The sequence below is a fragment of the Ambystoma mexicanum genome, chromosome 7p (genome assembly GCF_040938575.1).
Source record: "Ambystoma mexicanum isolate Mex_15411 chromosome 7p, UKY_AmexF1_1, whole genome shotgun sequence".
Classification (NCBI taxonomy): Eukaryota; Metazoa; Chordata; class Amphibia; order Caudata; family Ambystomatidae; genus Ambystoma; species Ambystoma mexicanum.
The window spans coordinates 110691118-110716861 of record NC_090939.1 but is presented as its reverse complement, the minus strand read 5'-3'; the positions used below and the strand labels follow the sequence as shown (position 1 = coordinate 110716861).

Here is a 25744-nt window from a genome sequence, read left to right as displayed (position 1 = left end):
CCATATCTCTGCTGTGAGATGGCTTTATAAAAAAGCCTTCCACAGACCCAACTTACAGGAAAGGAAATATCCTCCATCTCATCATCACTGCCATGCCCACACTCTCCATCACAGATCTCCAATCGTGCTCAACTGGTCAGACCATCTGGCAATCACCTTTGACATTAGTCACATCACCCTAGTCAAGCAAACCCCTCGGAAACCCAGCCTTCACATCATTCAAGAACTTCGCAGTCGCAGCACTCATGGGAGACCTCACCAACCTCCACCTCACATGGGCCAGTCTACCTCAGACAAACCAGGACTGCGACTCACTTCTCCAAGAACTCAACACCACCTACACAACCAACATCAACCACCATGCCCCTGTGAAACAACTCACTCTCAAGCCTCAACCGTCTGCGCCCTAGTAAATTCACAAACTCAATTTCAACAAAAGAACCATCAGAAAACAAGAAAAGACTTGGCGTAAGTCCTGCAGTGCATTCAACCTCACCCTGCTCAAGCAACTCTGTGCTATACGCAGGTGACTGATCACCACTGCCAAGGTTAATTACTACCAAAATGCGAAAGCCAAGCCCAACAATGAAAGCAGAGCTCTCTTCAAAGCCATCAAGCACCGCATCAACCTTCTGCCCAACCCCTAATACCACACTCCATCAAAACATCCACTGCCACCAACACTTTCTTCATCATGAAGATCAGCATGAGCCGCCAACACATAGACACCAACACCACAACTGATAGCACACTACAGAGCCCATCACGCAAAACCGCCACTAACTGGATAGCTTTTAAGAGACTCACTATGGAAGACCAGACTGCCATCCGAGCATCCCTCAAAGGCCAACATGACATCCTGCGTGCCTCTGTACTCAAGAAACCTCTGACTGAAGCACTCCTCCCTTAACTAACAATCATCCACAGCTCCCTAACTCAAGGCATCTTGACCACCAAGGCCTCCAACTTCTCAAGAAAACCACACTGGACCCTGGTGACCTCAGCGACTATTGTCTTATCATCCATATTTCCTTTCTAGGTATATTATCCTTGAGAACTCAGTAGCCACACAACTTCTCCAACACATAGAAGATAACTGCCTAACAATCTGGCTTCAGACCCAGATGTAGCACAGAAACAGCTACTATCAATGTGATCCACAATTCCCTTAAAACGCATGATGATGGCCACCCTTGCCTCCTGCTGGTTCTCCTTGACCTCCCAGTAGCATTCAACACAGCATTCAACACAGTAAACCACCAGCCACTCAATGACATTCTACATCGTGGCATGGGGATCAGCGACATCATCCTCAGCTGGTTCAAATCCTACCTTGCTGGTCATCATTGGATTGTTCAAATGGAGTCCTGCAGATCACCAACTCTTCCAATCAACTGTGGAGTCCTGCAAGAATCCATCCTCTCCATTGTGATCTTCAAAGTTTACATAGAACCACCTGGAACCCTCCTGGCTCCACAAAACAAGGACATGCAGCAATATGCAGATGGAGTATTGGTGTCCAATTTGACCACAAAGATGCTTTCCTTTTACAACTAGGTGATTCCTGATTGCCTTCTGCTTACCCATACAGAATAAAGTGCCTATATCCTTAGGGTTTGTCACATCAGGATCTGTATTGACTGGAAGTCCCTGAACATAGATCCATCCAGGTAGAATAATCGAATTACAAAGAACATTTTGAGATCTTGGCATATTAATGGAGACGCACTCATCTACCGACACAATATGATCTCATAAGGCTCCGCCTGCAGAAGCCTCCAATGACTGCCACGGATGCAAAGCAGACCGCAAAGTGGGGGGACTAGTGATACAGTCTGCAGTATTCTACGTGTTGTTCCTGGCCATGCTGAAGTGTTTTTTCACTTGCTACTGTTTCACAGGCTTTGCCTGCAGAAGCCTACAAAGTCTGCCATTCACGCAAAGCGGACCGTGAAGTGGGGCAACAAGTGATACAGTCTGAATTCCGCAGACAGCGGACCTCAGCCGGCCACGCTAAATGGATAAAGCGGTGAGTGGGCATGACGCTAAAAATGTTATGACGTAATATCTACAGGAACTGACTTTAGCACTGCAAATGTAAATCTAAGGAAATCACCCATTGTTTCACCTAACGTGCCTGCCTGATCTAACTCTGATGCTAACAGCGTTCGTCGACACCAAAAGAACTTGTAGATACTTTTGTTCGCACGTACTAGCTCTAAACTGAAATGTGCAAGTATATATTAACACCTAGTGCCAGCTATATTACTAAACATCTTGTCACTGTGGCTCAAAGCGGAACTTTACTTCGATACTGAACTAGTTTCCACCGAAGAAAAGCAACATCAATTTCGTGACCGAGAACATCGCAAAATCATATTCAGAGGAACCAAAGATACCAAAAGGTATCCACCCTCTGAAAATAGCTACAAATCATGATGAGCCATCACTGCCTGACAGATGTGAGAAGGATTCTAATAAAAGCAGTGAACAGCAAATTACTCCGAACTTCTCTAGCGACGGAGATGGTTTAATCTAACTAAGTTGAGACCTTGATAACTCTGGTAAGGAGCCCCCACTGGCAATAACGACTTCCACTGGCCAGAGACTGTTGGGACTGCGTTCCCTTTGATCTGGCCAGTGATTCTGGGAGCTCATAAAAGATTTTCAGTGGCCAGAGACTGTTGGGACTGTGCTGCCTTTGATTGGGCCAGATATATTGGGAACCATATAAGTCTTTTATTGGCCTGAAACTGTCAGGACTGTGTTTCCTTTGATCAAGCCAGTGATTTGGAGCCCATAATATTTTTACAATACTGAATTAAACCGGCCCTTGAACAAGACATCAAACAAAGTTATCATCTGTAAGTGATCTCCCCTCTTCCCCAATGCCCCCTCCTCTTCTTAAGTGTCCATTACCACAATGCAATCGGAGACGATGGAGGCCTGGTCGAAATTTAGAAGATCCACAGACAGATCAAGCGGCTGACTCTGTACATTCTAGTCTTGAATTGCTAGACGCTCCCTCGAACCTTGAAGTGGAAGAACACAGAGACCCAACAAAAACTTCGGGGGTAAGCATCGAAATATTAACACCCACAGGCAGTGATGACCAAATACCTAACCCCAACGACCAGAATAATATCAAAGTGTCAAACGAAAACAAAGAAATGTAATCACAAGATGTGGGTGAACAATTGATCAAAGAGAAAGACGTGGAAACAATGCTGATGCAACATAAAAATCAAGAGATGGGATCCACTCTGTATCCATCCCTAAATAATACACCCACACTCCCACAAACAGAGACAAGGGAACATGAACTGACAAAATATAACACTGAAGAGGAAAAACGTTCCTATGATAAAGAAGCACAAAATCAAGATCGACGACTTCAACAACAATCTAAAAAATCAGGGCTCTAGAAGCAAAATGTGTATGGCGCTATAAAATTGATCAAATGAATAAAACAACGGCCGATGATTTCATATCTCCAGAAACCCATCATAAGCGTTTGGCGTGTCTATCTTTAAAGCTAACTGAGATAGAAGCCTCAATGAATAATCATGAAAAACGTAGGGAAGTTTTTGGGATTTTGCCTGCAACGAATTCAACAGTGATGGACTCTGAAATGACCTCGACACCAATCATCGAAACTCCAAGTTCTCGAGCGAAAGAAACATACAAACCCAACAGGTGACCCAAGAACCGTTCCAAATAAAACAAGAAACGGAAAGTGTTCAGCACAGAAAGCAACAATACTGAATGAAAGAGAGCAAGAAATTAAGACTCCTGAGAAGTGCTCTCATACTCACAACCTGAAATGCACCAGGAAAGAATTCCCACCACTATGATTGAATTGCAAAACATGTTTATGGCAGTAACAACTAATACTCTTGTACTCTTTATTACATTATATGAAACAATTGGTGAGAACATGAAAGATCAAGCAATGCTACTGGGTTTGATTCAACCTAAGCAAGTCTTTCAAGAATCATTTGTAGCTAAAATTCAGACTACATTATACCGGGAAGCTGAAACATCAAACCAATGGCAATCTAGACTGTTTTACATTGCTAGAAACGATTGCTCAGACAAAGCACCGATGACTACAGCAATGCTAGATATGTTCTCACGTAAACAAAATAGACGGTGGGCAGTCATAATTTCGAAAAAAAAATGTCGACAGACAAAAATGTCGAAAAAAAAAATGTTGACTTTCGTTTTTTTAAATTATATATTTATTTTAGGGGTTCGGGAGTTAAAAAAAAGGGAAAAATTAAAAAAAAAATTAAAAAAGGGGGGTTGGGGGGAACCCCCCCATTTAAAAAAAAAATGCATTAAAAAAAAAAGTCAAAATGTTTTTTTTCGACATTTTTTTTTCGAAATTTTGACTTTCGCCATTTTTGTTGTCGAAATTATCACTATAAACCAAAATAGACATAATCAAGACAAAGATGTTACACAAAATACCAACATCAGGCTAATAAGCCAGAAAATGAGAACCAATTGGGTGCAACTCAGAAAAAGATCATAATGATTTAAGAAGAAAAATTCATAAGTAAGTCAATGAGGCATAATCAAAATAAGGACGGACAATTACAAATTAAAGTCCAAGAGAAAACATTAACCCACTCTTTACCATCAAAGACATTAGAACGAAATGTAAAAATCCAAGGGAAAGAGCAGGAGACTTTAAAACAGATTGGACCTACCAAAGCACAAGGAATGGAATCATTTCCAATCTTTGACCGTTGAAGAAATTACCATAACATTACCTTTCAGAAGAATGATAACGCAAATTCAAAAACTAACACTATCAAATAAAAAACACAACAACAAACAAAAAATAAAGTTAAATCAACAAAAAGAGGGTTGAGGGCCATCCTAAGAAACCTCAACATACCTGAATCCACAGAGAATGAACGACAGAATACAATGATAAGTGGAAAAGTCCAGGTGCTGATAAAAGAACAAGAATGGATGAACAAAGGAAAAAAACAAAAATCACTGATCACTGAGAAAGAATATCAATCAGAAATCATGATGAATCTCTCAGTTTATAAAGACGATGATATTCAATCAAAAACAACTAAAAAATCATCTACTAGAGAAGAGGTGTCCCTAATTGTCATAGATGTGTATGAAGAAGGAAACTCGCAAATTAGCCAAGTGTTACATTTATCCTGTGAGAACATTTTGGATTGTGATCTAGATAGCTCACAACAGGAAGATAACAATGACACAGATACGTCTATGTCAAGCCTGCCGGACATACCTCTGGACCAGGAACAAATTCTCCATACAAGATGAGTTACGCCCATAGAACCAGTAGACCTTTTTACTCAAAATGGAGGTTGTTCGATACATTGCCCGGAAAACGACGTCTGCATTTTTTACGTCGTTAATTTTCACGTGACTTAGGTCCATCACGTGTATCACGGCAGTGCGTACATAAGCAGCGTGGAAACTCCATTCGCTGCTTCTGATTAAGTCAATTTTGGCGTTTGTAGCTGAACTTCAGACCTGCGTTCTCGCATTCCTTTCAGCAAACTTCTTTGGCTTAATTTGAGCTTGTTTTCCTCCACACGCTAATTCCTGGGTTGCGTGTATCCTGTTCGCGTGCCAAATCTCCACGCGGACGCTGTCTGCAAGCGCGGCTGTCCTGAGCTGCGTGTATCCTGTTCACGTGCCAAATCTCCACGCGGATGCTGTCTGCAAGCGCGGCTGTCCTGAGCTGCGTGAACCCTGTTCGTGTGTCTAATTCTTCACGAGGAAACGCTGTCTACAGGCGCGGCTGGCTTGGCTGCGTGTATGCTGTCGCGTGCAATCCTGCACGTGTTTTTCTGAACTACTTCGAACTTTTGGTACCTGTGACAGTCAACAGGTGAGATTCTTATTTTGTTCTTTGTGGGAAAGGAAGTATTTCATGAACTATTGGAAGGTGAATGTGCACAGTACATTGGACGCTATCCTGTGGTGCACCAACCCGGTATCTAGCGAGAGCCTTGTGCCGTTCGGGATAAGTCTCCCTTACTAATCTTCCCTTCCTTTGTCGTTTGTTCAACTCTTGGGACTCTTCAAGATATTGTCCTGGAATTCTTCAGTTTAGCCTTAAGGTCAGTGTCTGAATTAATCCCAATTCTGTGTTTCTTAGTATTTAACTTGGGACAGTGTCTTATGATACTTATCTATTTTAGGTATACTTCCTGTATAATTCCCACGCCCCTTCCAGTGATCCATCTCTCTGCCTGTTTTATTCAGTCAGAGAGTTGTATCATTTGGAAGGTCTAATTTGACCTGCCTACAATCAAGTCGTGTGAAGATAGGATCCGCAAAAAGCCCTACCAAATTGTATCCTTTTGTGGTTACTGTATCCTTTTCAGTTGATACTTTGGTGATTTATGACAATCTAAAGAAGACGATCAGTGGAATACAGAAACAACCTATGTCGATAAAGAAGAAACAATAAGACAGCAGAAAATTATGGAAAATGGCTGAAACTACCTATTATCATTGATCCACGAAGAAATGAGATGCCACATGTTATAACACTTGAGAGAATAGAGCACAAGAGTGATGGACTAATACTAAATAGAACAAACATATCATGGTTAATTCAAGTAATCCCACTACTGAAATATATTAAATCTAATGATATTAAACTAATGGAATTCATGTATAAAAAAATCACTGACAATGTTAGGATTCAGTTTTCAACCAAACAAAATCAGGAAAATGTGATGACAAAAGCTTGAATGTTCTATAAATTGGGTTTCAGCTGCACACATCATGTAGAGAACATGCACCCTAATGTGTCTAATCCAAACTTACAACAACAAGAGAGCAAGAAGAGGAGATTATCTCAAAATAGAACATTTCAACAACTATCTTTATGGGAAAGAGACTCATCTGAAATCTACAGGAACACTTCACACTATTCTATGACGTTTCAGCCAAGGAAAGAAAGAAGATCTCTATCAAGAGAACGACCATTCCAAAGACATCCATAGGAACATAAATCTCCTTGAAGAACACAAAAAAAGCAACGACCTTAACAATTAAATTCAAAGAAAAGGGAAAAATGTACCCTTTATACCTGGAATAGGCAGGGTTGAACAAAGCCTTTTGGAAAAGAAAACTCAGACTTAGTGAAATATAAGATAATATGTCTCCAAGAAACTTGGTTATATAATCAACCTGCATGTGAAGGCTTTCTGACATGTATGAAACCGGCTGTATATCAGGAAAAAGGGCGACCGTCATATGGGATGCTAACGTTGATTAAAATAGATGGCAACTTAGAACTGATTGAAACAAAGAATTTTAACCCTTGGGTACAATTGACTATTATCGAACTTAAATTCCAAAAACCCAAAGCAAAGGGAGTGATTCAGACAAGCGAAACAGAATGAAATTAGGAGTCTGAAATCTAAACTGGAATTCAATGGCGATTAACGACGACTGTTTCATAGACACTGTTCTAAAAACCAACGTCACGGAGCATTTAGAAAAATACACAAATGGAGTTTATCATATGCAGAGATTTAAACATACATCTATTTGATAAAGAGGGGACTGAAAACCCCCTAGAAAAACTACTGATGAGAGCTCAAGTGAAGGTGAAAGAAATGGGCAAAAGAAACATCACATTAGCAACTAGAACTCAGGCCGAAAACCAGAGACTGAAACCAACTTGGACAAAGGGCACAGCTAGTGCGTATCTGGATTATATTTACACATCTGATGCATTACAGATATGGTGATGAAAATAAACAACATTACTTGATTGAACAGTGACCACCACAAAATTACAATTGAATGGGCCTTTGGGTTAGCGCATCCAATGAAAGCGCTTATTCCTGTGTTAGAACTTAACACGCGAATGAACAGATTACGGATTCCCGATGACCGTCTTAAAGACCTAAAACAAAGATTCCACAATAACTCACAGTCTGAAATTGAAAAACTACAATATGAATAGCTATTGATTCCAGCTAAGCAAGCAAACTTGAAGAAACATAGTGTCAAAAACAAGCATATTCATGTTTTCAATCATCAAATTCACAAAAAAAAAGAACTAAAGGGCAATATAAAAAGATTGGAAAAAATTAAGGGGCCGATTCATGGAATTATTTGCGCCGAAAAACGGGGATTTGTGCGCCATTCTGCCCGCAAATCCCCATTTGTTAAACAGGGATTTGCAGGCAGAATGGCGCACAAAATCTCGTTTTTCGGCGCAAATAATTCCATTAATCAGCCCCTTAATCGGAAGACAGTGACAAAGCCATCAAACTTTTGATCCAACAGTATAAGAACTGGATCAAAATGATAAAAGTCAACTTAATACAGGCTGATGCGGAGGGAATATTAGTAGCAATGAAGAACAAAAATAGTAGCCACCTTTGGAAGCTACTGAATCAATCGGAACTTCTCATACCTGATGTCACGGTGACAGATTGGACAACTTATTTTTCAACTCTATTCAAGGAAAAAGACTCAGACCAACAAAAAAATCACACATCAAACAATTTTCAGACCTGGAATGTTAGTTGGGATTATAACAAACTCTTTATGCTCATCAAAAAACTAAATACCTCTCGTTCCCCAGGCCCCGACAGACTAAGCAACGCCACACTGACAAAAAAATCCAGAAATATGGCCCAATTTATGCATGCAATTATTCACTATCATTAGCAACCATAAAGCTATCCCGGCCACATGGAAAACCGCAATTTTAATACCTATTATTAAGCATGGGGATAGGAAACTCACAAATAACTACTGCCTGATAGCGTTGCTGGTCCCCTGGGGAAAGATTTTGTGGCATTACTTTTGAGAAGGTTAAAAACCTGGTCTAAAGACAATGGAAGACAAGACCCCAGACAAATGGGTTTTGTTAAAAATGTGATACTCTTAAATATATTGAAATTTGAAGCGATAAAAGAGAAAACCATCAGACATGCAGCCTTCATCGATTTACAGTTGGTATTCGATGCTGTAAACAGAACAATCCTATGGGTCAAATTAACATCCTGGAAATGCCCGTCTGAAATATTAGAACCGATTAGGCACTATATTCCAACACCTCGATAAAAATTAGGTTAACCCAACAAAGAATCTTGTCAAAGGAAATCCAAAGCTGTAATGGTTTAAAGCAGGAATGCCCTTTGGCAGCTATGCTTTTTTAACCTCTATAGATCTGATATTGCAGACAATCAGCAACATATTGTAGCATATCCCCCAGAAACGAATGGCGTACAGTTGTCGTACATGATGTAAGCAGACAACTTAGCAATTTTGGATAAAACCCAAGTTGGTCTCCAAAAAAGACTACAAGCGTTGAAAATGTATGTAAAGACTAATGACCTAAAAATAAATACAAAGAAATCGCAAGTGTTGTCTTTAAACTATCAGCGAAAGGGACGTTCAAAAACAAAACCCCTGGCGATGTTCTTGGAAGGAAAAAAATTGGAAACAGTTAAATCAATTAAATCAATTAAATATTTGGGGATAAAAATACATCAATCGAAAACGGAAAAAGAATGGCAGCTCTGCTTAAAATCTAAAGCCCAATTGTTAGCACGCCAAGGCTTATGTTTGCACAAGAAATACGGCAAATTTCCACTAAACCCTATCATCACCTACAACTGAAAGAAAATAACGGCCATTCTAATTTATGGTAGTGAAACCATGCTGAATTTGCAACGTAACATTTGGGATCAACTGGAAGGAATGGTATGGCGTAAGATCCTTGCCTTGCCCTTGTCATATCCAACTCCACGAATCCGGTATGAGCTAGCCTTCCAATCTCTTGAATCATTAAAGAACTGGAAATACTTGGATCTATACAGAAAAACACTTATCAATGAAGAAATACCTCCTATCGCAATTCTACGACAAAAAGAACAAGCTTCAAATTAAACAGTGTTAAATCTATGTAAAGAATCATGCAGGCAGATAATGAAAAATGAAGATGTACTGAAGAGATGCTTCTCCACCGCTCTCAAACAGTCAGAAAATACATCAAAAGAAATGATTGGATCCGCCCAATTCAAAAGAAAGCCAAACATCAATTAGCATTAAAATGCTCACTAGAGGTACGATCATTAAATCAATTTCCACAATCTCTTCAGATATTCCCGGATCGCTGCATGAGAGACACTTTTCTCCGGACAGCGTCTTAACCTTCTCCCAACTCGGGAAAGATTGGTTAAAGTGAAACGGATACCGCAGGCTTTGATATTCTGCTGTTTTTGGCTGCAACAAAGACCAAACAGAAACAATTCAACACATTCTAATGGACTCTAAGGCGCTAGAACAAAAATGTGACATCTTCAGGAATATGCTATCATAGGCAAGGACACAATACAATCCAAATGACCTTTGGGCATTGATATTATTAGGAGATAACAAACATCTTATTTTAGAACTATTCAATTTTGGAACACAATAATGGACAATAGCAAAGAAGTTAATAATGTTTGATGGAATGTAACTATTTTGGGCCTGATTCATGGAACGTTTTCCTATGGGATTGCGCCATTATAAAACAATTCCATGAATCAGGCCCTTTGTTTTAAAAATAGAAGGCAAAATTGCTGAATATGACATCGAAGTGATGTAAAAGATGATTTTAAATAATGAAAACCTTTTTAAAATCAAACTATACCATTAAAAAAATATATGCAGATCACACACAGCTCTACCTCCATCAAGTTATTGGTAAGCATGAGTTTTCGACTCAGGAGAGTACAGCTCGGATTAGAGCTGAGTTTTATTGTGATGACAATATCTAGCCTCGTCTAAGCATGGTACTAGATGTAGTTAGGATGTGAGTGGCTGCGTCATGGACTTGAGGTGTTCAAATGGGCCGTCGTAGTGTGGAGGATTTCACCACATTATCAAAACCAAATAATCAGCAAAGACCAAGATGCCAAATTGCTCTCCATTTAGACACAGGGCATCCATAGTAAGACTAGTGAGCACTTCAGCTAATTTAGTGACACATAGGAAAAATAGAAGACAAACTAGGAGACACACCCGTATAAGCCCTCTGTTAACAGGAAATGTGCATGTACATTCCCATCCTATTCCAAATCTTACTTGCGCAAAATTGTCCTGGTAGTGATTGACAATGGCTGATACCAAGTTGCTTGAAACTCCCAACATGATTAACTGCACCGAGAGCTCTTTCCGAGGGACTGCATCAAAGGCAGTGCGTAAGTGAACAAAGAACCGAGACAATGGTTGACCATGTCTGATAAAGCTTTTTACCAGTAGCATTTAAAGGCAAAATACAATATCAGTGCTGCTGGTGCTTGGCCTAAATCCTGCTTGACACTTTGGGAGTGTTTGGTTTTCAGATACCCAATCTTGAAGCTTTTGGAACAGAACTTCTCTATAGATTTTAGCACTAGTATCTAGTAGGGAAATAGGCCTATAATTTGAGGTTTTGTTCTGATCCCCCTTTTTAAAAATAGAGATTATTTTGGCACCCTTCCATGGTGCAGGGATTTGGTCATTACTTGTGATGCAGATGAATAGCTTGAGCAGAAATGGAATCCCAATTGTTGGTTCTCTTTAAAAGAACTGTATAGGAATTCAGTCTAGTCCTGGTGCTTTATTTTTGCTGTGCAATAGCAAAGGTACCTGAACTATATATATCCTGATCCTGCTTAGCTTCAAAGGCACCAGGGTCAAGCCCCACTCTAGAACCCTGAATGCTAATAATTGTTTGCTGACCCTGCTGACTATGAAACTAAACAGGATCAGCCTTGGTTGGGTTGTGGATGGGAAACTGCTGGGCAAATACCAAGCCTAGTGATTGCTGCACATGGATTGCATTTATACATTTCGATTTGATCACTGCAAAGTTTCAGCTGATGGAAAGTTCACTCAAACATTTTATGATTTAAAAAGTTTGGCCATAATAAAAAATATATATTAATATGATATCTCCCACCCTTCTAATTTAAATTAAACTTATCAACACAATCCATGTGCAGCAATCATTAAGGTTTGTGTTTCTCTGGCAGACTCCCATCCACAAACCAGCCGAGGCTGAACCTGCTTTGATTCACAGGGCAGGTCAGGATCGGCCGACGATTAGTAGCCATCAAGGTGCTAGGACGAACCGTGGATTGTATTCTGCTTTACAGGCTACATGGGATTGACCCTGCCACCACATGTAGATAGCAACGAAGGGTTTGGATAGGTGCACACCAAATTAACAAATGTACATTAAAGATTGAACAACTTCTGAAAGTACGGGTGCTCGGGAGGAATACAAACCCTGACACGATACAATATTCGCTGCAAGAATAACAAATCTCCGGTCTCGAGACATTTCACATCAGCTCGCCACACCATAGCCCAGATTAGGTTTACCATTTTGGAAGTTGTTAAGCGTCCCACCAGGGGAGGGGACTTTATGAGAATACTCACCCAAAGAGAGATGTTTTGGATTGACTTGCTTGACACTATTTCACCTAGAGGATTAAATGAGGAGTTTTCACTTAACTGCTTTGTTTGAATCTGATCTTCCTCTGGCAGGTTGATCTACCTACATGTGACTTCAATTAGTAGTGTTTATCTCTCTATTTCTTTCTTATTCTGTTAACTTGTGTCCAGCATCTTTTTTCACTTCATTAGTTATTTCTGTTTCGCTATTTTATTTGTTTTACTGTGCACACGGGGTTACATTTGTTTCATTGTTCATGCAGTACGTTTATTCGCTTGCTTAGTTTTAGTAATTGGTTTGGAAATTTTGATCATTTATCTTTTTATTTATCCGCTGCCTTTCTCACCTATTTCCCTTCATCATCTGTTTTGCACCGGTGTTGTGGATTCACTTCCATTAAATGGGTGCTAGTTCACGCTTTAGATTTATTTTTTGGCTCTCTTGACTTAGTTCTCCATAGATGGCGCCGTATTTCAGTTTATATTTGTTCCCTCCTCTAAATGTAAGTGTTTCCTTTTATCTTTACTTTTACTCTTTACTAACGGTATACTGTGCATTCAGTGGTGCACAGCTACCGTTTGTTCCGCCTATGCATCCGCGATTAGAACGTTCCGTACACAACCCTGGGGGTTATGTGACATCTCTTTGTCATATGACTCATTATGAGTCATTACTACTTAACACACGTCCGGCATCAGCGTGCAGAGCTACTGGAGCGGTGACGTGCGCGGATGTTCTTTGCGTTTTTCCACGGTGAGTTTGGAAGTTCTATTTAGGCTTTGTTATTTATGTGGGGCACTTTCATCCGTGCGCCAAGTTTAAGGCTTCTTCTTTACTTTTTGCCACTTGGTGCTTTGAATGAATGTACCTTGGACCACGTTTTCCTTGCTTAGTTTTTGGTAATTATCTTGGGTGTGCACTCCATGTGCATTACCTGCCTCACGCGTTTTCTTTGGTTTGTTCTTTGTTTGTTTACCTTTATGGCACATTTCTAGAGTTATAGCCCAAGAGTTTTTGCTATAGTTAGATGCTTAGGTTAGCTTAGTGGTAATTCTTGTTTCTTTTTCTTTTTTAGTACATGTAGTACTGTACTTGTAGTCTTCCGCACAAGATTGGCATTACTTGGGTACTTCCTCGATTGACTCTTGAAGTGTCTAGGATTGAAGCTGGACCTTTCCTGATTGCTTCAGCTGTAACCCCGAATATCTTAATACAATTAAGCGACTGCAGCTCAATTTTGCGGTAAGCAGCTCGATTGTTAACTGTCTCTCTAGCAGGTTTTAATTTTCTTTGACCTAAAAGGTTTTTGTCTCACACAAGTGGCTATACATATTCATTTATTTTTTACACCAGGTTTATGACCTTGAAAAAAGTTTATTTGCACCTCAGCAGTTTGTGGATTCTTCTCCACACAGCACCGCTGTACATCAGATTCAGTACACCCGTGTTTATTTCAGGTATTCGCTTTTTTTGAGCCCACTCATTTTCCCATCTCTTTTTGGAGTCACACCCTTGGTTAAATCGATCTTTATATCTTGATCACCTATGTGTACCGTAATGTGGATTTTCATGTACTTTTGTGAATTAGCTAAAATCATTGTACTCTTGCACTTAGCGGTGTTGGATTGCTCAATCTTTGTGTACATCCTTGTTTTAACATTGTGAATCAAAATACTGATGTTGTACTTTTGATGCATACATTTTCAGATTACTTTGCTCCTGAAGAAGGTGTTATTCCCCGAAACGCGTAGAGCATCTGATCATCTGAGTTCACTACCACGAAATTCATCATTTGAAAATTTGGATTGTATATTATTATTTCAGTTGCTAATTTGTATGTATTCTTCTCATGATCAATGGCTTATTTCTATGTATTGAGTGCCTTTATTCCTTTATGTTGATTTGAAGTGATTTTTACACTACTTAGAACTGTTTGCTTTGATTAAAGTCTGACTTATTAGAAGATTACTCTTTTTTCATTATTATTGACTGATAGTGTATCAGTATCAATGGTGTGCAGGGGACGGGAGTGTCTCTAGATGTAGACACTTTTCCTTGTTTCACCCCATGTAGATAGGCAGGATTAGCCTTGGTTGGTTTGTGGATGGGAAACAAGACATGCACTGGCCTTGTGACAAGGACCGTAAGCTTCTAATGATGTCAGTTCTAGGGGCGGGTCTTATGGTTTCCTGCCATAGGGCACTTCAACTTAGGGCGATGGATCAACTGATAAAATTAGCACAAGATGCCAGCTTCCAACTCGAGAGTTTCACGTGTGTAAATGTGAGAAAAACTAAGGCAAGACACATAGTAAGATTTTTCTGGAGTGATGGAAATATGCTAAAAAATACATGCCCTATCCATTGGGCCAATACATTTTCTTAACAAACTACCGATTTAAGGTGCCCATTTTCAGCAGAAAAGCATTTAAATTCTTCACATAGAATCTAAACTTAATACAATGAAAAGCCAATAACCTTCCACTCTCCTAGAAGGTTTTATGGTTGCATGAGCAATTTAAAATAATCTGTAAAAGCCTGCCACCTTACAAGGGTCTCATTGATGCAAAACTTGTGTCAGTTATTGAAAGACTATGAAAAGACTCATCATGACACCACAAACAGCTTCCACCTGAACTGATCTTTGTGCCAAAGGGTAAGGACCATCATCCCACATTTGCCAGATGGTTAAGGGATGTATGAAAGGCTCTATGTCCGTTGACCGATGGGAGCTTTTTCGATGACATTTTTAGCAAAAAATTCCCATGGAAAAAACTCATTGACTCATCTTTGTATTTAATATGTGGGGGGTTTTCCCACAAGCTCCCCTTCCATTTATTTTGATCCCTACCCCAACCCACTCCCTTGCCTTTATCCCCTCCCCCCCTCTATATTTCAATGAGGTTATTTCGAGGAACTTCAACTTTGAAGTGGGGCAGGAAGTTATTTATATTAAATCAGCATAAAGTGATAGTCTGAGCAGAGGGGCAGAGTTTTTGCTTTGTTGTAGAATTCGCAATTCTTTGTATAGTTTGTACTTCTTTGTGAGCAGAGGGAATAGAGCCCCAGAATGTTCTTGCCGTTTGGCAATGAGTGGCAACAGATCACGTAGCCTGTTTTCAGCACAGGATACACAGAGAAGCCTAAGAGATATCCCAATACATGTGTACAATCTTTCAAGCGTGCTGAAGGAGATGGGTTAAGGTCCGCGAAGTCCCAATTGGCCTTTGCCATGCTGATTACAATTTACAGGACCACTGGGGGAATTGGACAAATGCGAGAGGCACGTTCTGGTACAGGGAGCATGGTGTAAGGGGCACCTACATATTTGGGAAACACACACTCATAGTATTTAAACAAAACCTTCTTCTTACCTTAAAGAGGACTGCAGCAACGACAAGTACCATAAGAAGCAGCACTCCCAGTGGCAACAAGCCAATCACCAGAGGCAGGTGTATGCTGGTTTGGACGTTTCCTGAATGTCAGTGATGTACAGAGAACACGTTAAGATGAAAAGACTCCAAAATTGTGTTACAAATTGTAATTTCTTCAACAAAGGCATGTACTTCAAATAGTGATAAAACATCTCACCACAGACAACCCCCTTAGGAAAACCATGGTGTTTCATATGTATAAACCATGTATATACATGGGCAACCATGGAGTATCACCCATTCCTCTTATTTCCTTCCCCTGCTCTTGACACACATACCCAAGGCATAACAAGCGGTCCGCTTTGCTTTCCCATCCCCTGTGTCCTCCACAGGAATGTTCACACAGACTTCTCTCTCCCTAGTGATAAGCCGAGATCAATATTGCGCCCAAGAGTGCCAATGGCATTGTCCATACAGGTGGGTGGTTATCATGTAATCTCACAATCTGTGAATGTTTAAATTCTTTATTTTGCAAAGACCACTTTGCCCTCTGTTTGCGGTCCATGTCTAAAACTGCAAACATGTGTGATAATATAAAAAACAACTAAACAGCGTGTCGTCCAGTGCTGATTCAATTGTGTGGTCATTCCTGTTTATTCGTTCATATCATTGCTGTTGTTTTTCAATTCAAAGTAATTGTTAAATGATACACATTTCATTTAATTGTCTTACATTCTGTTAAAAACATATGAAAGCGTCTAAACATTTAATCCGAATAACAAATCCCTCAGTCAAATCATAGAATACAATATCATCCATTTATGTGGGAATAACCCCTGAGCCAGCAGCCCATTTGCTGCCTAAGGTAATGCCCCCGGGGTGGAAAGTTATACCCCCCTGGGGCATTACCATTAGGTGGTAATGGCCTGCCAACGAGGTGGTTATTGCCATTAGTATTCCAGGGTTTGTAGCCCCGGGATACTAATGCCATAGCTAAATCTTTTCAAGCGGCATTTCATTCATCGTTTGAAAAGGCGGTCATAGCAGTACGCGTTAGTTCTAGAAACACTAGAATGCGCATACTGCTTCATTACTATGGATCAACAGGGTGCCATTTTGGGCCAAGTTGATCCATAGTAATGAATGGGGAGGAATGCTGAGGTTAGTCAAGAAGCTTCAGTCGACCCAGCGGCGATGCACGCAAATGCTTACAAGGGATTACACTGAGGTATGGCTCGGAATCGAGCCGATCCACATTAAGTTTATCCTGTGGCATCGCCGCGCCGGGTTCTAATGATACTTAGTACATTTTGTAAAAAAACAAATGTATTATTATTTATTTGTTTTGGTTTATTCAAACCTTTACAAAGAGAAATATATACAGAAAACAACAGATTTCATTAAACACTGATATCACAATGTACAGAAAACAGATTTCATTAAAAAAATGATTTCGCAATACATTACTTATACATTTCAGATTCATAAAAATACAAAATACAGAACACATATGAACAAGTGAGAGAAATAACCTACTCCAATCCAAAATATAACCATCTTACAAGCTCATTGACCTTTTTAAACTATAACACATTCTGCATCATCCATTTAGGCACCAAAGGTTTATTTCAAAATACAAATATTTTTCAAAAATTCGTTGACTTTTATTTTCAAGGCGATAGAAGAACCATGAAGCATTTCACACCACAGTTTATTTCTATCCACCCAGGCTGTATTATAAACAAATTGTGCAAAGCTTTCCAATCTCTTCACTCGAAGATTTGGACATTCCAGTAGTAAATGTTTTAGGGATTCACCTACGTCTTTTGATTTACAGAACCGACAAACTTCTGTCCCACAGGAGCTCAACCCCCGAATAAAGAGAATCTCATTTGTGCTTAGAACGTTAAACCTGAATCGCATGTAAGAGTTTAGAAATTCTCTTGAAGGATATTTTTTCAGATATGTTTCCGGGTAAGGACATAATTTCCAATATGACACGCTTTCAGAGTATAGCTTCGAGTTTAGCAGAACTACATTGTTCTCCAACCAATCAAATGCATTAACAACCTCCTTCACTTCGTGTGGAAACTTGATAAGTCTATTTACCGATAGACCCAAATCAAGAAGTTTCTTCTCACTGTCCTCTTTTAGATTAAGCATAAAGTTTCCATTTGACGCATGTTTCAGATGAGCATAAATTGTGCCATTTTCAGCAACCAAACATTTTCTTAATAGAGCCAATTTTCTATTAAAAATGATACTATTGAGTGATCGTAGACCAAGTTTGTATCTTATTAGCTCTAAAGGAATACAATTTGGAACATAGTATAGAACTTTTCGCCAGATCATAGATTCCAGTTGGCGTAAAAAGGACCACATGTTTTTAGAGAAAAATTTGCACCCATAGGACAATCTTGGCAACACCTTAAGCCTATAAAACAAGATGCAAGGGTCGAGAGTAAATTTGCCATATGTTCTTTCAATGCCTTTTATTTGATTGAGAGCGACTTTTGCTTTTTGTATCAGTCTGGTTTTTATTACTTTACTGGAGTTACTGGAAAAAACATACCCCAACCAGATTAACTATTTAAGTATGCGCACTAAATTGGCTGTATGTTGTCTTCAGATCAAGCACATTTCCTGATTAAACATCTCTGTAGAACGTTATATCAATATCTAAAACAAGCTACTAACTCTTCAATGTTTTATATCTAGCAATGATTTGCATATCATTGATGTCTCGTGTTACCTGCATGCCACTTTGTTGTATGGCGCATAGGAATTATAGAATTAATTACATATGCTAGATTTGTTCAACAATCTGTTATGATTAGTATAATATTTGGCATGTGGGTCGGTTACATGGTGTAATTGTAATTGTTTATTTGTAAAGCGCTTATACACAAGTGAAGTGCTACAAAGCGCTTCAAGGCAGGAAAGGAGCAAGGGAATATTGTCGTCATTCTTAGGACTTGAAGATTCTGAATGATCATAACAACAATAACTAGCATACTAGGCCAGAGGCATTTCTACTGATATAATTGCGTGAGAAAAGAGTGGAGAGAGGGGGAAGGGGAAGAAAGGACATACACAGACAAAAATGGTTGGTCATCAGTGCGCCTATGGACGAGTATTTCAGGCACAACCAAGCTAGGGAGGGGGGACAGAGGAGGACAGGACAGACAAACCTGCTAAGCCTAGTCCATTCAAAGTCATGCAAGTGTGCAGACAGGAAGTGCGAGGGAGCGGGACAAGTGTGCCCAGTCCAGCAGGGGCCAGGGTTAAGTGGAGAGTGGGTGCCACTCTCATTGAACTTATTCCAAGTGCAGGCAGAGTGCGGAGGCCCCGAGGCAAGTGCAGGACTGGCAGGGTAGTCTGGGACCTATGAGGCTCTGGAGGTGCACCAGGCAGCGAACCGAGCAGTTTGGGGAAGAGAACAAAGTTTGGAAGCAGGAGAGAAGAGAAAGGAGGTTAGCAAGGGAGAAAGAAAGAGGAAGAGAAGACAAAGGTCTTGAGGAGTTTCCGGAACTTAAGGAGGTCTGACTCAAGATGGAGAGAGGCAGGTAGGCTGTTGCAGAGGGAGGCACCTTCAGTGGATTAGGATCCACCCCCAAATCTCTGTTTGGAAAAACGGTTCACCCACAGAGCGTTATAGGAGGCCAGGCAGAGGGCTTTGGAAGTGGTAGGATTTTAGCACCGGAGAGATGCTGTCCCGGGGCTTGAGGCCAAGGATAAGTCTTGCAGTTCTGTTCTGGATACGATGAAGAGGTCGCAGATTAGAAGTAGGAAGATTGAGGAAGAGACGGTTGCAGTAGTCCAGTCTGGAGGGAACCAGGACTCTGGAAACAGTGAGCATCTGGGGGAAGGTGAGAAAATGTAGAATACCTCTGAGAAGGTGTAGCTGGTAGTGGGACTTTTTGGACATGTCTGAGATGTGAGAAGAGAGGAGAGAGTAGAGTCGAAGATGACCCTCAGATTTTTTGCCTCACTAGTGGGTGAGGGTGCAGGACCAAGGGTGGCTGGCCAGAGTGAAAGTGGGAAAGCGGGAGCAGGGGTCCCAATGAGGACAATGTCTCACTGGCATTAAGGCAGAGATCATTAACAGCACACCAGGACTGAATTGTGGACAGACAGTCAGGGATGAACGAGGATGAGGAAGAGGCTGAGGGTAGCCTGAACGAGAATTGTGTGTCATCTGCATAACGCTGAAAGTTGGAGGTGAAGGCAGAGATCATGTGGACCTAAGGGGCCATTTAGAAATTGAAAAACAAGGGGGATAGATTAGATCCCTGGTGGACACCACAAGTAGAGAAAGTGATAGTGGCGAGAAAGGACCCAAGTTCTACCTGGGAAGGAATGTCCGAGAGAAAGGATGCTAGCCACGCCAGGGCCTGATCAGTGATTCCCAGGGTCTCACGGAGATGGTAGAGCAGAATGTTGTGGTTTACCGTATCGAAAGCAGAGGAAGGGTGAAAAAGAATGAGGGCAGAAGACAATGTAAAAAGTATAAAATATAAATGTTTAAATGTTTGCAGTCTGTAATGCTTGGATATGTGTGTGACTGTTCAAAATGTTCAGCACTCTTCTCAACATGCTGCAAACCTTAAATCTGGCATGTGGGTAGGTTCCATGGTGTAGACAATGTAACAAGTATACAACATACCTTTTTCAGATTTCTTTTAAGCGAAATGCAATGCTCACACCTGTCATATGGCTCTTTGTGCCGTAGTTCTGCCATAGTTCTACGTTCATTGTTCCTAAAGTTCAGCAATTCATGAAAACTTCAGCAGTGACTATACTTTCCATGCTATCAGCATTCTAGCTGACATTAGCGGCACTCACTTTTGAAGTTATGCGGGTGACACAAAATGGTGCTTTTGTAGTAATGCAGGGGACAGGAAACAGTGCATGTCTTTCAGTAGTGTCCACAATGACGCTGTCCGTAACATCGTGGCAAATCTCTCATGATAATTACAGGAACTTCTTTTCCCACAGAAGTGATGAATGTATGCCACCTCAACAGCATGAAGCGTACATGCTTCAACTGTACATGTACAAGTACAGCACTTAAAGCTTACACGCTTCAGCACTTGGAATTACTGTGCTAGTTACTAATAAATAATAATTCATGTATCACTATTCTAAATGTTTTTAATAATATTGGTTATTTTTAGTTCTCAACGATAATAATTAGTGTCACTATTGTATTTTTCACACATTGCTTCATTTTTCATATTCCGTTTGATTATTATTTATGTTCAGTATCATTTTTTGTTAACCTTATATTTTTCATGAATTTCTTATTTTTCATCTTTACTATTTCTTCTGAACAATATAAAGTTTTCTTTTGTCATTAATGTATTTTTAATGACTCACTACATTGTTGCTTTTTGTCACTATTGTTCATGTATCATAACAATGTTTTTATTCTTATTGATTTATAATTTATGATAAATATTCTTCTTGTCAATATTGTATTTTTCATATGTTACTTAATTATGATTATTATTTATTATTATTTTGAATCAATATTGTTGTCACTGGTGCATTTTTCTTGAAATACTAAAAACATTTAATGATTTAGATTTTCATTATTTCTGATCATTATTATTGTTTCTTCTCACTATTGCATTTTCATGTACTATTTGAATGTATTATTTCTGATCAATATTATATTATCACTATATTTTTCATAAATGACAACACTTTTTCATCCTGATTATTATTTTTAAAATTTAAGAAACTTATTTCATTATTGAAAAATCATACTCATAGAACCACTTTTTCAGTTAAGCAACAATACAAATTAAACCCTCAATAATCAATATGTAATCTAACAAACATTGGAAAGTAAGACATTTAACAACTAATACACTGTTAAATAAGCAGAAAAGAACAAAGTGCTAACTAAACATTATAGACGAGAAATTATATTGTGAAAAGGAAGGCAGGACATATAAAAGTAAAGTGATTGATCAATACAATCATTTATAACAACAATCATTATAAGTGTAAAATGAACAGTAGTCAAACTATTAAATCAAATGAGGTAATGATATACATTGCTGGGAAATAGGTGATTACATTTACAGAAATTGAGTGTTGCAGTCCATACATACTAGAAAGCTAGCAACTTAAAGAGGTTTGAAAACATTGGAATCCTATTTTTTAAATAGTGAGTAAGAATAATAATTTTCATTAAAAAAGTTAATAAAAGGAGCCTGTTTCATCTCCAGGCTCAGTAGATGATTTAATGCAAAAAATGTTAAACAATGGGATGAAGATTTATGTTATGTTATTCAGTATTTATACTGTGCCCAAAACCACCATAATGATTTTATGGTTGGTGCCTGCCCTTGTCCGAGAAGTGTTATATTGCGACCCCACCAGGGTGTCATCAGACCTTGGTCTGTGGATCTAAAATGAGGAGTGTTGAGGGGAGAGGAGGTTATAAGAAAGTGGGTTAGTCAGTTGACAAAACAATTTGGTGGAGGAAACACATGAGGTATTTCGGGTTCATGGTTGTGTTAGCAGGAATGTGTTAACTTATTGGTAAGCGTGAAATAAAGTTTAAGGAATGTAAAGGCCATTATAAAAACAGGAATTAACAGTGATGGCAGTATTGAGGCCAGACAATGATGCCTAGCATCTGGAATGTTTGCAAAATCTGATCCTCCCTCCCCTTCCTCTTAATTTCCTCCCTTATCTTTTCCCGTCTCTTCTACTGTTCAGCTCTCCTCTTTGGCCTCCCTGCCTCTTATCTTGCCCTCCTCAAATCCCTCTACCACTCTGCAATCCGCACTCTCTGCTCCCTCTCTCCTCATGACTCCATCTCCTCTTTGCTTTCCTCACTTGGCTGGCTTTCCTTCCACTCTCAACTTAAATTCAGCTTCCTCTGTCTTGTCTTTAAATCTCTTCATGATCATGCCCCTCCTCCCTCCTCCCTCCTCTCTCCCCTTGACCCCCTCCATTGTGCTGACCTCTTCCTACTCTCTGTCCCACCCTCCCCTTGTGCCCCATCTCGCTTCCGTTCCTTTCAGCTCCCTGCCCCACTTCACTGGAACTCTTTACCTCTCCCTATCTGTTCCATCACCTCATATTCTTCCTTCCGATCCTCCTTAAAATCCCACCTTCTTCATTCTCCCTCCTGACAACCCTTCTCTATTTCCTCCCTTGCTTCTCCCCCTCCCCTGTATCTTCCTTATGACCTCGGCAAATTGCATACTGTTCTTGTTTATTTGACTCATGAATTGTATTTTATTGCTTCTAATGTATTCTTGTTGTTTTATGTAAAGCGCTTTGGCGTAAATCACTATATAAAAGTTAATAAATACAAATACAAATAATTTTGGTGGTTGGTTGTGAGATGGACTCGAGTGGCGCTCAAGCAGGCCATAGTGAAGGCAAGTCCCTGTTTACGCTCACACCAGAATGAATACAACCCTCTAGGGAAATAGGCCAAGAGATAGCTTGCAAGGATAACAAGGTTTAATGGTACAGAATACAAAAACATCAACAAAGGACAAGCAGACAGTTAAAAGTCGATAGCTCATCATCAATATACAGTAAAAATGTGTGCCACTGATTGGCAAGAAGCTATTCATGAGCCTGCTCCATAGGGGATGCCAGGCTACAATTGGTTCGCTTTCTCCGCTGTCTGTCAGTTCCCACGTAGGTCAGCTGGGCTCATCTCTCCGCGGAGTGAAGGTTAGGTCTCTTATAAGTTACTTTGTAATAACTGTTATGATACGCTAAGCCTAATACTACATCACTATGGCATACACCTGGGAGGCTTGGGAACTGGAGCCAGGGTGAAGGTAGGAAGAAATGAAGTCACACTGACCCACACATTCTGGGCTTTGTTGATACTGTACCTCTCGCACCCCAAGGCATCCACCCTCTGTTTGGTCTATAATGTATCCCTCCCTGTACCTCGTGTTACAAAGGATGTATTTATGTGAAGAGGTAAAGCACTCGCACTTGCTTAGATCTTTTATTGTTAGCTGATTTACGATTTGGGCTGGGGTAATTTATTATCATAGAATACAGAGGTGTTGCTAGTCCACAAAGACTGCATATGGAAAATAAGGCACAATAACCATATACTTTAATGACATGTCAGACGCAAGGTTCGTTTTCCAAACAAGTCTGGTTTATTCAAAGTTTCTCAGTCGGCCGACTGGGTCTCAATACCTCACGACGTGTGTTCTCAGACACCGTGAGATCCGAGAAAGAGCGAACAGCCCTCATGCAGCAATATATATACATTATACATTATCTTTTGTTAAGGCAATTCGACCTGCCCTCATACATGTCATACAGGCTAGGGTTCAGTGATTGGCAATTATGATACATTATGACAAGTCTTCATTCAGTCTAAACATCTTGTGTGAATGTAAATGAACGTACTCCTAGTGTAAAAGCAAACAAATATCTACTATCTGGATGTAATAGGATACTAAAGAATGCGTTTTTCAAATCAATCATTCTAAAATACAATGCGGAGGCCAGAATCATAGTCAAAATTGTCATCACATCCGGAACTAATGGAAATTGCGGATCAACCACTTTATTAACTCTGCGTAAATCAATTATAAATCGATAAGGTATATCATTACCTCCTTTCCTGTAAACCGGAAGAATCAGACTGTTGCAAATACTACCAGAAGTTTCTTCAATTACATTTCTCATAATCAGATCTGATACAATGCACTTCAATGCTCTTTCTCCCTCAGCCGAAATTTTGTATTGCGGAATAAGCGGTAATGTAATTCCTTCTTTTAAAATAATTTTTACTGGTTCTACTTTCAAACAACCAACATCATTGTCATTCACTGCCCATATAAAAACCGGTACTTTACTCAATTCAGTCAGTAGTGCCATAGATACAAATTGTGTAACAGGCGTCTTTTGTGGCAAAATTGTTAAATACACTCCATCAGGAGAACAATAAATGACCGCATTCAATTTTTTCAACAAATTCAATCCCAACAAATTTTCACCGCAATTTTTCGTCAAAATAAATGGTCAAGACTCTGTAAATGGACCTAGTGTTATAGGTACAGGTTGTGAAACTGGACTAATTACTGGCGTACCTGAAAACTCTACTGAGACATTTCTATACCCTGACAGTGTTATTTCTGGAACCCGCTGATGGTCAATTGAACATTTTTGTGCACCTGTGTCCACTAAAAAAATGTGCTCCCTATTCCCAACCTTCATTTCTATGTAGGGCTCTTTCTGGTAAACGGGAATAGGTACTGATTCCAAACCCTGTTTTGGTCTGTCCTAGTAGAATAGTACATCGTCAGATGTAAAATTGCCAGAGTAATATGCATTGGACTGATTATCCAGCACATTTCCACCATTCGTGTTGTTTCGTTGCTGATTCTGATTACCCTGATTATCCTGAAATTGTGGCCCCTTTTGGTTTCGATTCTGCCCTAGTATCCCTGGATGACCTCTATTCTGTCTTCTCGGAATAGTCCCATTTCTATTCTGTATCTGCGGGCACTGTGCTCGCCAATGACCTTCTTGTGTACAATAGGCACATTGATTAATCCCTATTGGACCCCCTTGCATGTTGGACGTTAATGAAAATTGTACTCTAGATGGTGTGTTCCCAACACCTCTATTATTGTTCGCTACTTGCTATAACAACAATCGTGTTTTCAAATCTCCTTTATCCCTTAGTTCCTTATCCTTTTCTGAATGTACTCTGTTCTCATAGTATTGGGCCATATGCAATCACTTTGTGATTTCGCTTGCCATGCACTTTCAGATGTTTTATTAAAGTTTGAATTTTCGGTAACAACCCTTGCACAAACTTATCAACAAACAATCTCTTCCCGGGTTCGGTACTTAGATCTTGACCACTAAAGTCTGCAAATACCTCTTCAAACCGA

General features: G+C 39.8%; 1 protein-coding gene across 2 annotated transcripts in view; it reads right to left on the bottom strand.

Moving 5' to 3' along the window:
- TIGIT (T cell immunoreceptor with Ig and ITIM domains) overlaps nucleotides 1-25744 on the bottom strand; it is a 270659-nt gene that overhangs the window by 46104 nt on the left and 198811 nt on the right. For both annotated transcript variants that reach the window (XM_069635900.1, XM_069635899.1), the window contains exon 3: nucleotides 15837-15937. In XM_069635900.1, the coding sequence (XP_069492001.1) occupies nucleotides 15837-15937 (101 nt within the window). The remainder of the gene's footprint in view (nucleotides 1-15836; nucleotides 15938-25744) is intronic.